General features: G+C 54.2%; 1 protein-coding gene across 1 annotated transcript in view; it reads right to left on the bottom strand.

Annotated features, from left to right (window-relative positions):
• Positions 1 to 10,408, bottom strand: part of ACVRL1 (activin A receptor like type 1) — a 14,910-nt gene extending 4,502 nt beyond the window's left edge. Inside the window, exons 1-7 of the mRNA XM_041472632.1 lie at positions 10,114 to 10,408; positions 5,698 to 5,768; positions 4,279 to 4,503; positions 2,636 to 2,835; positions 2,441 to 2,540; positions 1,119 to 1,265; positions 27 to 302 (exon numbers count right to left, since the gene is read on the bottom strand). Coding sequence (XP_041328566.1) covers positions 27 to 302; positions 1,119 to 1,265; positions 2,441 to 2,540; positions 2,636 to 2,835; positions 4,279 to 4,503; positions 5,698 to 5,767 — 1,018 coding nt within the window. The 5' untranslated portion in view covers position 5,768; positions 10,114 to 10,408. The remainder of the gene's footprint in view (positions 1 to 26; positions 303 to 1,118; positions 1,266 to 2,440; positions 2,541 to 2,635; positions 2,836 to 4,278; positions 4,504 to 5,697; positions 5,769 to 10,113) is intronic.
• Positions 10,409 to 14,228: the final 3,820 nt, after the last annotated feature.

Here is a 14,228-nt window from a genome sequence, read left to right as displayed (position 1 = left end):
CCCCCCCCCCCCCCCCCCCATCTCACCCAGGTCTGCGATGCAGCACTGCCGGTTGCTTTTCACCAGGATGTTCCTGCTCTTCAGGTCACGGTGGGCGATGGCAGGTTTGCCTTGCGTGCCAAAAATCTCCACGTGGAGGTGGACGAGGCCGCAGATGATGGAGGAGGCCAGGCCCAGGCAGGTGTCCACATCCAGGGCTGTCCTCTGCAGGTAGTCATAGAGGGAGCCGTTCTCGTGGTAGTGGGTGATGAGCCAGAGCTGCGTGCTGGAGTTCCTGGAGGTCATGTCAGAGGCGATGAAACCTGGCCAGGGAGAAACAGCTGGGGTCAGGGAGAAACATCTGGAAAACAGCTGGGAAACAGCTGGGATCAGGGGCAGGGAGAAACATCTGGGAAACACCTGGGACCCTGGGAAACAGCTGTGAAACAGCTGGGAAACACCTGGGATCATGAGAAACACCTGGGAAACATCTGGGAAACACCTGGGACCCTGGGATCAGGGACCCTGGGAAAGACCTGGAAAACACCTGGGAAATACCTGGGAAACACCTGGGATTATGGGAAACACCTGGGAAAACACCTGGGATGAGGAAACCTGAGAAACACCTGGGGACACAGACCCTGGGAAACATCTGGGACCCTGGGATCAGGGACCCTGGGAAAGACCTGGAAAACACCTGGGAAATACCTGGGAAACACCTGGGATTAGGGACAGGGAGAAACACCTGGGGACAGGGACCCCGGGAAATACGTGGGGACACAGACCCTGAGAAACACCCGGGACCCTGGGATACTCCTGGGATCACAGACCCTGGGAAACACCTGGGATGAAGGATCATGGGAAACATCTGGAATCAGGGACCCTTGGAAACACCTGGGATCAGGGACCCACCCCTCAGCTGCCCCCTCGGCCCATGCCTGCTGCCCCCCGCTCACCCAGGATGTTGTCGTGCCGGAGGAGGACGGTGTTGTAGATCTCTGTCTCACTGGGGACACAGACCCTGAGAAACACCCGGGACCCTGGGATACTCCTGGAATCAGGGACCCTTGGAAACACCTGGGATCAGGGGCCCACCCCTCAGCTGCCCGCTCTGCCCATGCCTGCTGCCCCCCGCTCACCCAGGATGTTGTCGTGCCGGAGGAGGACGGTGTTGTAGATCTCTGTCTCACGGAACCACGACTGCTCGTCCCGGGAGGAGAAGATCTTGACGGCCACGCTCTCCCCGTGCCACACGCCGCGCCACACCTCGCCGTAGCGCCCTTTACCTGCCGCAGCCGTGCCACCGCGTCACACGGTGCCCCCAGGAGCCAGCGTGGGCACCTGGATCCTGTCTGGGAGAGCCCTGGAGCAGCACGGGGCTCCTTGGCCAACATCCCCTCACCCGCCCAGCTGCTCCCTCCCTCCCCAGGAGCAGGACAGGGGAAGAACCTGGGGTTTGTCCTAAATTGAGAGGTCCTGTGTGAATTCTATTTGCCATCTCTCAGAGGTGGGGCATTATCTGCTGTTCATTGGGCAGTTTTCTTTATCTGTTCCACAACCAATCCTCCCTCCAGGAGATCTCTGCTGTAAATGGGCCATTAATTATTAATTATCTTCTGTTCATGGCCAGTGAGTGTCCCTGCATGGCTGATAAAATTCCATCATCCATTGGGAGATGCTCCACCAAGGGAGATGCTCCACCAAGCATTCCTACCTGGACAGACTCTGAGATTTCAAACATTCCTACCTGGATACAATCTGAGATTTCAAACATTCCTGCCTGGATAGAATTTGAGATTTCAAACATTCCTGCCTGGATACAATCTGAGATTTCAAACATTCCTACCTGGACACAATCTGAGATTTCAAACATTCCTACCTGGATACAATCTGACCCTGGAACAGCCCAGCAGCCTTTTCCCACTGCATTCCCAGAGGAGCAGCTTTCTCCTGCCCTGCATTCCCAGAGGAACACCAGGCCCATCTCCAGCAGCCCTGGAGCTCCAGAGGAAAACTCCCCCCTTGTGCAGGATCCCTGCTCCAGCAGAAGCACAGCTGGCACTGCAGGAGGGCTGAGCCCCCATGGGATGGGCCTGTGCCACCCCCCTGACCACAGGGGACAGGGCATTTCTGACTCTGGCAGGGTTGGTTTGTATTACTGCATTGTTTATTTTATTTTTATTTTCTTCCCTAATAAAGAACTGTTATTCCTGCTCCCTTATCTTTGCCTGAGAGCCCCTTAATTTCAAAATTATAACAATTCAGAGAGAGTGGGTTAATTTTCCATTTCAGGGGAGGCTCCTGCCTTCCTTAGCAGACACATCTGACTTTCCAAACCAAGACAAGGTTGCTGCTGGGTTTTGGCTGACACAGCTGGGTCCGAGCCCCTCCTGGTTTTGAAGCTGTGCTGCCAAACCTGCAGCACCAGCTGGGGGTGGCTGGGGCAGCCTCCTCTCCTTACCCACACACTCCATGAGGGTGATCTGCCGAGCCACCGTCCTCTGCACGAGGAAAGGCAGCCCAGAGCCACTGCCCGTGGTGCAGTCGTCGTTCAGCAGGTCCTGTGCAAACAGGGTGGCCACGGCGTCAGCGCGGTGGCCACCCCCACACACACTCACCTTGGGGACATTTAGGGTCCCTCACGGAGCTCACCCACCTCTAAGGTGCTGTCTCCCATCATGGAAGCCTTCAGCATGAGGTCAGTGTCACCAAAGTCGCTGTGCTTGTGGCGGTGCTGGGCCACCTTCCAGCAGAAGAGCGCCGTGAGCGCCGCGAGGACGAGGAGGGAGAGCAGCGGGACGAAGATCATCAGGAGGAGGTTGGGAAGGGAAGGTGTCTTCACCAGGGCATCTTCTCCTGGGTGGGGGAAACAAGGGTGTGGCATTCACATTCTCTGAAAAAAATCCCTTTGCCCAGGATTTTTCTCCTAGGAAGCTGAGAAGCTCCAGAGAAAAGGAAAACAATAATTATCTTGTTTACTTCTGCTGTGTTTTGCTCATGTGGAATGTGTGTGGAGATTGTTTACCCACATGATTGTTTTATGTGGATCCAATCATTAATCCAATGGTTGTTTGATTGGATTCTGGTGTGAATTTTTTTGACTCTTTTGCCAATCAGCGCCAAGCTGTGTCAAGACTCTGGAAAGAGTCACAAGTTTTCATTATTATCTTTTTAGCATTCTGTAAGTATCCTTTCTGTATTCTTTAGTATAGTATAGTATAGTATTCTTTAATATAATATAGTATTATAAAATAATAAATTAACCTTCTGAGAACATGGAGTCATTCTTCCCTGCTGTGGGGATCCCTGCAAATACAAAATGAGGGATGGAAGTGTGAGGGTGGACCTGGAAAGGTGGAAGGGTTTGGGCTTGGACCTGAGGGAGAGTGTCCCTGCATTGGATCTGTGGTATTTTCAGAGACCTTTGACGAAGGATGAATGATGAATCTGACTCCATGTTCTTAGAAGGCTAATTTATTATTTTATGAGCTGTATTATATTAAAGAATACTAAACTGAACTACACTAAAGAATACAGAAAGGGTATGTACAGAAGGCTTAAAGATACTCATGAAAAACTCGTGACTCCTTCCAGAGTCTCGACACAACCTGGTTCTTCCCTGCTGTGGGGATCCCTGCAAATACAAAATGAGGGATGGAAGTGTGAGGGTGGACCTGGAAAGGTGGAAGGGTTTGGGCTTGGACCTGAGGGAGAGTGTCCCTGCATTGGATCTGTGGTATTTTCAGAGACCTTTGACGAAGGATGAATGATGAATCTGACTCCATGTTCTTAGAAGGCTAATTTATTATTTTATGAGCTGTATTATATTAAAGAATACTAAACTAAACTACACTAAAGAATACAGAAAGGGTATGTACAGAAGGCTTAAAGATACTCATGAAAAACTCGTGACTCCTTCCAGAGTCTCGACACAGCCTGGCTGTGGTCATTGAGTCAAAATAATTCACATGAAACTAATTAAACATGCACCAGTTGGTAAACAATGCTCAAACACATTCCAAAGCAGCAAAACACAGGAGAAGCAAATGAGATAATATTGTTTTCCTTTTTTTCTGAGGCTTCTCAGCTTCCCAGGAGAAAACCCTAGGCAAGGAGATTTTTCCAGAAAGCATGACAGTGACAGGGATCAACCCCAGGGACGGCAGCTCTGCAGGCACACCCCAAGCAGGGACACCTTGGCGGCTCTGCAGGTGCTGAGCGAGCACAGGGACGATCCTGAGACCCAAGCACATCTCCAGCCCCGTGGGCAGCTCATCCCCTGCCCCCTGTCCCCCGTACCTTGCAGGAAGATCTCCATCTTGGCGTTGCACATGTGGAAGTTGCAGCACCTCATGCCGTACTGCTCCGTCACGGGCGTGTGGCAGTGCTCCAGAATGTTCTGGGAGAAGCAGCCCCGGTGCTGGGTGATGGTGCCCTCGTCCCTCCTCTTGCTGACGAAGCACACCTTGCCCGTGCAGTTGGGCTGGCTGCAGTGGGGCACGTCACAGGCACACAGCAGCTCCTCTGCGGGCACCAGGAGGGGACACGTTGTGCCACAGGGTCACCCCCACTGCCCACCCGGGAGCTTTGGTGGCTTTGGGGACAGGGACATTCTCCTAAAGGCTCCAAATTTTGAGAATGGGCAGCCTGGGATGGTCAGAGAAGGAGGGGAAGGCTGATGTGGGTGCTCAGTACAAGGAGCCCATCCTGGCACCTCCCAGAAAATCACCTGCTCCCAGCTGGGCTCCAAATCCAAGCCCTGAACCTGGGGGTCCCCTGTTCCCACACCCCCAAGAGGCTCCATGGGATGGACTGGGCATCCAGCCCAGCAGCTGGGATTAACTGGGATGCACTGGTTTACAACACACAGGGCCACATCCTGCCCACAAAATCCCAGGGCACATGGGACCTATAGGAGCCCGGGGTGAGATCAAAAACCCCAAACTCAGCCAGTGCCTCCCAGTGGGTGTTTTGGGAGCTGGGTGCCAAACCCAGGGTCTTTCCTGGAGTTTTTCCTGACTTCCCTGAAGGCATTTTCCTGTGCCAGAGTGGCTCAGATGGCAGCCACACTCCCAAATTCCTAATTTAGCTCTGCCCTTTCGCACAGAAAATATCCCTCCTGGAATCAGGGAGTTCAGCATGAGGGCAGCCAGACATCCGGTGGTGAGGGGACAGTGAGGGGACAGCAAGGGGATGGCTGTGGTGGCCATCCTGCACTCCTGTCCCCCTGCCCAAAGGCTGCCTGGTGCTGTGGGATGGTGCTGGGGCTGGTTTGGGGTTGGTGGCCCTGTGGGCAGGACAGGGACTCGGCAGAGAATCATCCCCCAGTGAGCTCTGCTGCTCCTCCCTGGACCTCCCTGCACGAGCACCCAGCCTGGATCTGTCACCTGGTGCTCCCCTGGGATGCTGAGCACTCCTCCTGCTTCCCACCACCACCACCATCATCATCCTCAGCACCACCACCCCTGGGAAAACGCACATTTTTACTATGTGGTTCCAGCCTTTCCCCATCTCCCCTCCGGTGACAGCAAAGCGCTCCATCAACCACAATTAATTAAGCTGAGATCCTCTCCGGGGGATGGCTCACCGTACCACAGGGACACAGCACAGTCCCTGAGGAGCCCAGCTTCCTCCCTGGCTTTTCTTTTGAGCAGAGATGCTCCCAAAAAGCCGAGGGTTTATTTTAAGCTGCTGCCACCCCGCTGCATCGGCACTCACCGGCGGCGAAGCTGAGGGACAGGCTCATCAGCGCCAGCACCACCCGGCCACCGGCCCCACACGGCATCATCCTGGGGACAGAAGAGGGGTCAGAGCAGCCCCTGCACCCCCAGGGCCCATCCCCAACCCTGGGGGCTTTGGGAAGGGAGGGGGGCTTTGCAGAGGGCAGGCACAGACAGAGTGAGGTGGGATGTGCTGCTCCAGCGGAGCTTGGCTCCGGACATCCTGGGCACGGCCCTTCCTGAGAACAGATCCCGGGACCTCCCCAGCTCTGGGGACCTCCCTGCCGTGGTGTGGGGTGCCACTCGTGGCCCCACAGGGCTCAGGAATGTGCTGGAACCAGGCCCTTGCCTCGTCCATGCAGCCCCAGCTTCTTCCTTTCTCCTGGTGATCCCCACACTGGCCCTTCCTGTTATATTCACATTTTCAGGATTTTTCTCCTGGGAAATTGAGAAGAATCAGAGAAAAAGGAAAACAATAATTATCTGATTTGCTTCTCCTGTGTTTTGCTCCTTTGGAATGTGTTTGGGGATTGTTTTCCCACAGGTGATTGTTTCATTGGGTTTCTGATGTGAATTGTTTTGGCTCTTTGGCCAATCAGTGCCAAGTTGTGCTGGGGCTCTGGAGAGAGTCACAAGTTTTCATCATTAGCTTTTCAGCATTCTGTAAGTATCCTTTCTGTATTCTTTAGTATAGTTTAGTATTCTTTAATATAATATAGTATCATAAAATAATAAATTAACCTTCTGAGAACATGGAGTCAGTTCATCATTCTTTCCAATATTGAGGCACCCCGTAAATACAACTTCCCACTGTTCCCAGGGCTCCTGCTCCATAAAAACACAGCCCCCGTGGCCTTGGCAGCCCTGATGGTGGCACAGCCCTGCTGGGGATCCCAGATTTGGGAAAACCTGACCGTGGGATGGAGCCCAAATCCCCCACACCACGAGCAGCCCCCGCCGCTGGCCACGGGCAGGGTCTCCCTCCTGGGAGGGAGTGTGGAATGTGTTTGGGGATTGTTTTCCCACAGGTGATTGTTTCATTGGGTTTCTGATGTGAATTGTTTTGACTCTTTGGCCAACCAATGAGCCAAAACAATTCACATCAGGCCAAGCTGTGCGGGGGCTCTGGAGAGAGTCACAAGTTTTCATTATTAGCTTTTTAGCATTCTGTAAGTATCCTTTCTGTATTCTTTAGTATAGTTTAGTATTCTTTAATATAATATAGTATTATAAAATAATAAATTAACCTTCTGAGAACATGGAGTCAGTTCATCATTCCTTCCTTCATCGGGGCACCCCGTACGTACAATAACTTCCCGCTGTTCCCAGGGCTCCTGCTCCATAAAAACACAGCCCCCGTGGGCTTGGCAGCCCTGATGGTGGCACAGCCCTGCTGGGGATCCCAGATTTGGGAAAACCTGACCGTGGGATGGAGCCCAAATCCCCCACACCACGAGCAGCCCACGCGGCTGGCCACGGGCAGGGTCTCCCTCCTGGGGCTGCTTTTGTGTGCAGCTTATCAATGACACAAACAGAGGTGCTGGGACAGCCAGAAATTCCTTGCTGAGCCTTTGGGGGAAGTTTGGCTATTTTTAATCTTCCTTTTTTTTTTTTTTTTTTTTTCTCCTTGTGAAAGAGACATTTCTGCCAAGGCAAACACGGCCGTCCCCCCGCTGCCCCCCGCTCGCTGCGTGGCCGCAGGCCCCGGCCCCTCCTCAACTCATTCTTCGTGTTCCCGACATAAACATGCCAAAGGCTCCGTTTCCTGCAATTGAAGAGCCCAGCCCAGGGCCGCTGGGACAGGAATCAAGATTGTTTAGATTCTGGCCTTGATGGGGAAGCGCAGTCACGCAAGGCCGGCCCTCGGGAGCGCACACACGGACGGGGCTGACCCCGGCAGCTCCAGCCCTGCTGGAAACCGGGCTGCTCCTCCTGAAATAACTCACATGGTTGTGCCTCGAGAGGAGGAAACGGAGAGCGGATCCTGGGTCCTGGGGCTGGTGGAGGAGGGATGCCAGGCGGATCCTTCCGACCCTCGCCTGGGCCAGAATCTGCTTTGTTTTAAAATCCCAGCTCTCCCAGATCTGGGCTGGGATCAGCTTTGTTTTAAAATCCCAGCTCTCCCAGATCTGGGCTAGGATCAGATTTATTTTAAAATCCCAGCTCTCCCAGATCTGGGCTAGGATCAGCTTTGTTTTAAAATCCCAGCTCTCCCAGAGCTGGGCTAGGATCAGCTTTGTTTTAAAATCCCAGCTCTCCCAGATCTGGGCTGGGATCAGCTTTGTTTTAAAATCCCAACTCTCCCAGATCTGGGCTGGGATCAGCTTTATTTTAAAATCTCAACTCTCCCAGATCTGGGCTAGGCTTTTCATTATTTTAAAATCCCAACTCTCCCAGATCTGGGCTAGGATCAGCTTTATTTTAAAACTCAGCGCCTCTGGAGCTGGGCTGCTGACTCCTGACTGCCAGCACCACACTTCTTGCAGTCCTGAGAGCTCCAGGATGCGTCATCTAAAAGGGAAGCTGATCCTCCCAGGTGGTGAATTCCCTCCCTAGAGCCACTTCCCCAAAATCCTGAACCATTAGACAGCTGCAGGATATTTGCCATGAAACACAAAGCAGGCAGGGCCTCACCCAAACTCTGCTGTGTACAAAACATCCCATGGATTGTCGTTGTTACTGAGAGCAAACCTTAATCCAGAGCTGCTCCTGGCATCCCACAGGAAAAACATCCCAGGTTCTTCAGAAATGGCACAAACCAGTCCTGGCATTCCCATCCCTGCCCCTCCTTCCTCCCTTCTCATCAGGAACTGCAGCTCACGTGCCCTCCTGCCATCCAGAGCATCTCACCCTGCCTGCCTCCCGCTGTTTTATGTTCTCTGGGATTTGTAGCATCACGAGAAGGAAAAATAACTCCAGGGGAAACCTCTGGGATGGGACCTGGGTCTGGCTGGGAGCAAGAGGCAGCTCGAGGGTCAGGAGCAAAGCCCAGGGAAGGGGAATTTCCCCACCACCCTCATGGAGGGAAAAGCAGAGGGAAAATGGAGCAGGAGACAGGAGGAGTGCAGGGAAGGGTGGCTGGGCACAGCCCTCGGCGTGGGCAGGGTGCTTCAGGGGTCCCTGCTCTTACCAGGGCAGCTTGGCCAGGCTCCTCAATCCCAGCTCCTCCACCTTCCCCTGTGCTTTCTGCTGCTGACAGGGGGTTTAGCCACGGGATGTGGCTCAGGGCTCAGTCCCCTGTGCTGCCTTTTCACAGGGAGTCACACACAGCCCAGCCCCTCGTGCCAGTGCCAGTGCCAGTGCCAGTGCCAGCCAGGGGTGAAGGACTGCATGGACACCAGGCCAGAGCTGCCAGGAGCTTTGCCACACACCCCAAGGCTCCAGCCTGGTTCCAGGCACAGGGGGAAGTTTTCCTTTCCCTGTCTGCAGCTGCAGGTGGGTCACAGGTGGAGCAAAGCTGTGTTCACTCTCCAGCAGAACCCACCAGCCCAGCCCCTCTCACTGACAGGCACTTCCACTCCATGAACGTGCACCACACAAAGAGAGCAGCAAAACCCACTGAAAAGAGCAGCAAAACCCACTCGAGAGAGCAGCAAAATCCACTGAAGGGAGCAGCAAAACCCACTGAAAAGAGCAGCAAAATCCACTAAAGGGAGCAGCAAAACCCACACAAGAGAGCAGCAAAACCCACACAAGAAAGCAGCAAAACCCACTGAAAAGAGCAGCAAAACCCACTCAAAAAAGCAGCAAAACCCACTCAAGAAAGCAGCAAAACCCACTCAAGGGAGCAGCCAAACCACTCAGGTTGACCTTGGTGGCATCCCTGGATGCCGTGGCCTGTGTCACCTGGTGCAGGGCAGGGACAGGGCAGCGTGGCTGCCCCGGCCTCTCAGGGGGCTCCAGGGGCAGCACGGGGAAGGGGCTCCATGGTGGGGCTCTCCCCAGCTTGGTTTTGGAGATGGAGCCTCTTTGGTGACCGTTTGGGTGTCTCCTGTGAGCGAGCTGGAGTGGGGCTGTGCAGCACTGAGGTGGCACATTGTGTGCTGCTGGAGCTCACTGCAGCCCCTGCCAGCAGAGCTGTCAACTTTCCCTCCTTTTTCCCCACGTTTTTTTAAAAATACACCCAAATTCCCTGTTTCCCATGTTGATCCCAGCCCTTCTGCTGCAGTTGCTTGTTATTTCAGCTCTTTAGCAAGGACCTGGGGACAGATCCTTCTACCCCCACACTGATGTGAGCCCTGATTCGTGCCCCTGGCCCCAAATTCCAGCCTCTTTAACCCTGATGTCAACACTGCTGTCCCACAGAACACAAAGGAAATGGGGCCAAATCCTGATTTCGGGGGTCAGTCAGGAGGGAAACCCTGAGCTTGGTGCAGCCCCAGACCCCAGGAGCACGTGGCTGTTCCCCACTCACCTCCAGCATCCAGGTCCTGCGGGATCCCCTGGCACTGCCCAGCCCTGGTGGGGCTCTCCCAGCCACGATCCCGCTCCTGGATCCTCCTCAGCTGGGACAGCTTTGCTCCTGAGCCCCAACTCCGAGGATCTTCATGGATCTGCTGCCCTCCCGCCACCCATCCTGCCACCCAGGGGGCTCCCACGGCCGTGCCCGTCCCGCTGGGGCAGGGATTGTCACCCTTGCCCTGCCTGCCGGGCCCTGCTTGGCCACCCCGCTGTCCAACGCAGCCGTTTGGCAGCTGCTCTGTGGTCTGGATGTGGGAGAAGTCAAAAAAATGTTTCTTATTACTGCCTCTTCCTGCCTGGCTTCTCTCCACCACTCCCAGCTAATAAAGCATTTCCTATTGCTGAGCACACAGCCACGACCAGCCTCCCTTCCTCCCGCTCACCGGGCCCCAGCTCCATCCTGGCTGCTTTGACTCCCTCCTCGTCCTTCCCCGAGCGTTTTCCCACCCAATTTCCCGGTTTTTGGTGGCAAATTCCACCCCACGGCCATCAGCACTTCAGCCCGAGCATCCCAAGGTGCTCAGCAGGAGCACAGCTTGCTCGGATGGGGATGGAATGTTCTAGAGAGGTGCTGTGGGAATGACCTGGGTCAGCTCGGCCGCCCCTCCTGCTCCAGCCCTGGTGGCAGAGCCAAGGGGCTCCCTGCTTATTCCATGCTGGAATTCCAGCAATTCCAGGGTGCACTGCTGAATGATGCCTTTCTTGGGCCACCTAAAAACAGAGGCCAGACAAAATTAAGGGAATAAAAAGCAGTTATTTGTTTATTTGTTTATTTATTTATTTACTTATCTATTTATTGAAGGCCTTCAGGTACATTTCAGGCAGATGAAATCCTCCCAGGGACTACACCCAAAATGGACCAAACTTATAAAAGAATTAAAACCCATGGCCCATTGTCCCAAAATGTACCTGAAGGCCCTTCAATGAATAGAACCACTTTTTTATTCCCTTAATTTTGCCTGGTCTCTGCTTTTAGCCCAAAAAGGCATCAGGAGGGCAGGAGAGGATTTCACCCTGGGGTGTAACGTGGCATCAGGATGTGATAGATGAGCAATGTGATGGTTGACTCTCACAATTAAAAGGCAAATATTATATATGTATACATATATATATTTATGTTAAGAGAAGATTTGTAGGTTTATAGTTATGTTTTACCCCCCTTGTGTTGTTATCACGGGGTTGCCTGGGGTTTGGGATATTTGGGAGGGTCGGCTCGTTACTATGGCAACACCTGACCTCCAATCACGATTTTAACCCCACCAAGGGGCAGCAAAGGAGTCGATGGACAAAACTTTGGGGAAAATAAGGGTTAAAAGGTGAAAATAAGGTCCCCATTGTGTGGACGAGCACATGATGGGGAAAATCCTCTGCTCCCGGTGCCTATTTTCTCTCTTCAATCTTCTGTATTTTTGATAAGGTTTTAACAAACCTTTTACATTTCGGAAGCGAGCAGCATTTCTCCCAGGGCCGTGCCGGGGGATGTGGAGGGCACGGAGCCGGGCACGGTGACCGCGGGGTGCGCTCGGAGCCGGGTGCCGGCGCGTCCCCGCTGTCCCCGGGGCACGCCGCGGTGGCAGGCGCTGGGACACCGCCACCAGGGCAGTTCCCACGGCCGGGGCCGGGCACTTCCCGCTCCCCCGGAGCCCACGGGACCCTGGGCAGAGGAAGCACCGCTTCCCGTTTTGCCACTTTCGGGGTTGCTCTTTGGGCCACCCCAATCTCAGCCCCACACTTCGCCCTCCAGCGCCATTCCAAGCTCCATCCCTGCCCTTCTGCCTGCGGGTTTTTGGCAGAAAAGTGATATTACACGCTTCTAATCAACCGCACAGCCGTAATCTCAGTGCTACCAATCAATTTTGGAAGCCTTTTCCACGGCCTCAGGTCAAAACGCAGCGCTCTCCTGGGAGTCCGAGTGTGTCAGCACAGAAATTCTAAAATCCTCAGCGTCCAAACTCCAGCATCTGCCAGCTGTTTCCCTGGCACGGTGCCCCTCTCCAGCATCGCAGCCTCTTTCTCAAGAGGTGCCAGGACCTGATTTACCTCCTGCCATTGCACCACCAGCCCAAATTCCATCCCGAACCCGCCCGGAGCCTCCCGGAGCCTCCCGGAGCCGGGGGCACCGCGGCGGCGGAGCTTTGAGTCTGGCCATCCCTATCAGGCGAGATCTCGGAAGTTTAAACAAACAAAAAGCACAAAACCAGGATAAAACACGCAGGACCTTCGGCGGTGCCTTTGCCCGTGCGGGAGCCGCAGCCGTGCCCGAGCGGCGCGGGGGAAACGAGCGGTTTCCATCCGATAGGAGCTGCCCGATGCCTGCAGAATCCTTATCTCCGTGACCATCTTTGCTCCGCCGGGCGGCTCGCAGCGATCCGGACGGATTTTGGCCCCTCCCGGGTTATTCCTGGATGGTTCTTGCTGCCTTTCCATGGGAGCAGACACGGGCATCCTGCTTGTGCGGCTCCAGCAAAGGCTGCTTTGATCCCTGCCACTCCGCCTTTCCAGCGGGCCACCTTCCTTTTTTAAATCACTGAGGGGGTAAACACTGCTTTAAAACTCCTGAAAGTTCCTAAATCCTAATCCTGGGTGACTGGAAAGGCGGGGATGGGTAGTGGTTTGTGGAAGCAAACAGATTTTACAACTTTTGTGAAAGTTGTAAAGTTGGTGTGTTTATTACAGTGTTGGATGCATGTGGGGATTTTTTTTTTTTTAAATGACATTGTCTTTGGGAACTTTAGATTTTTAAAATTTTTGAAATTAATTTATGTGCATGGAATTTTACAACAGGTTTATAAATATTTATTTTACTGATTTTGTGTTATACTTGCAGCTAGTTTTTTATTAGAAAGTACAGAAAGAATTCTTGGGTCGTCTCGTTTTGTTTTTTGTAGAAGTTTTTCTGTTTGTTTTAGAATCCAAGGGGCTTTCTCTTATTTTTGTTTTTTGGCTGAAGTAGTTTCTTCAGCCAAGTTTTTTTTTTTTTTTGCGAGAACAGGCAGTTAGACTAAACAGCTCTGTTTGCAAGTTATAGACCTAATTCAAAAATGTACATTTTACTTAAATCAAAATGGATTTCTGCTCTGGAAATTTTTTCCTCTGTCTCAGTGGGAGCTCAGCTGCAGCTCTGGCGCTGCGGGAAAGTGAATTCCTCCAGAGTGGGAGGTTGGGATGGGCAAATCCAACCCACCGCGGGCTCCTGCCCCGTCTGGGGCACACGGGGTGAATCAGCGGGGCTGGGCACCACCCACAGACCCGTGCCAGCCCCGGGACAACCTCCCGGGGCCAAAGGGAGACTTTCCGTCATCATCCCGGTGCTCATGGCTGAGATTTCATGAAGGGAAGGGAAGGGAAGGGAAGGGAAGGGAAGGGAAGGGAAGGGAAGGGAAGGGAAGGGAAGGGAAGGGAAGGAGCTTCCCCGGACCCTCCCCAGGTGCACCCAGCCATCCCTTGGGGTCTCACTGAGCCATCCCCACGATGGCAGGGGGCTGAGGGGCCGGTGGGTGCCCGTGTCTCCCTTTCCTCTGCGTGGCAGGAGCCAGGCTGGCACGGCTGGTGGCACAGCTGATGGCATGGCTGGTGGCACGGCTGGTGCACGGATGATAGCACGGCTGCTGGCACGGCTGCCGGCAGGGCTGGTGGCATGGCTGGTGGCACGGCTGCTGGCAGGGCTGATGGCACGGCTGATGGCAAGGCTGGTGGCATGGCTGATGGCACGACTGCTCCATGTGCCGCCCTCCCCCGGCTCAGCTGCGAGCGGCAGGGAGCTGCCAAGGAGGGCAGACACGTGCGAGGAGTCCGAGCGAGCCAGGGCATGGAGGAGAACACGCGGGGAGGCTGCGGCTCCTTCCCTCAGAGCAGCCCAAACCTCCCGGTGCCCCAAAAGGGCAGAGCTGCAGCCTCAAAGGGGGAGCGTGGACTCCTGTCCCTTGCAAAAAAGGGGGTGATGAAGGGAGGGGGCTGCACAGCTGGACAAGAATTATCTTTGCTCTGGAGTCCTGGAGTCAAACTCTGCCCACGCTGCAGGAGCCAGCAGCCCAGCCAGTTCCTGCACCCTGGGGTGGAGCTGGGTTT

Source organism: Pyrgilauda ruficollis, unplaced genomic scaffold (assembly GCF_017590135.1).
Source record: "Pyrgilauda ruficollis isolate IOZ18807 unplaced genomic scaffold, ASM1759013v1 scaffold295, whole genome shotgun sequence".
In the NCBI taxonomy this organism is placed as follows: Eukaryota; Metazoa; Chordata; class Aves; order Passeriformes; family Passeridae; genus Pyrgilauda; species Pyrgilauda ruficollis.
Note: the sequence above shows the minus strand (reverse complement) of the source record. Positions and strands in the feature narration are given on the sequence as shown.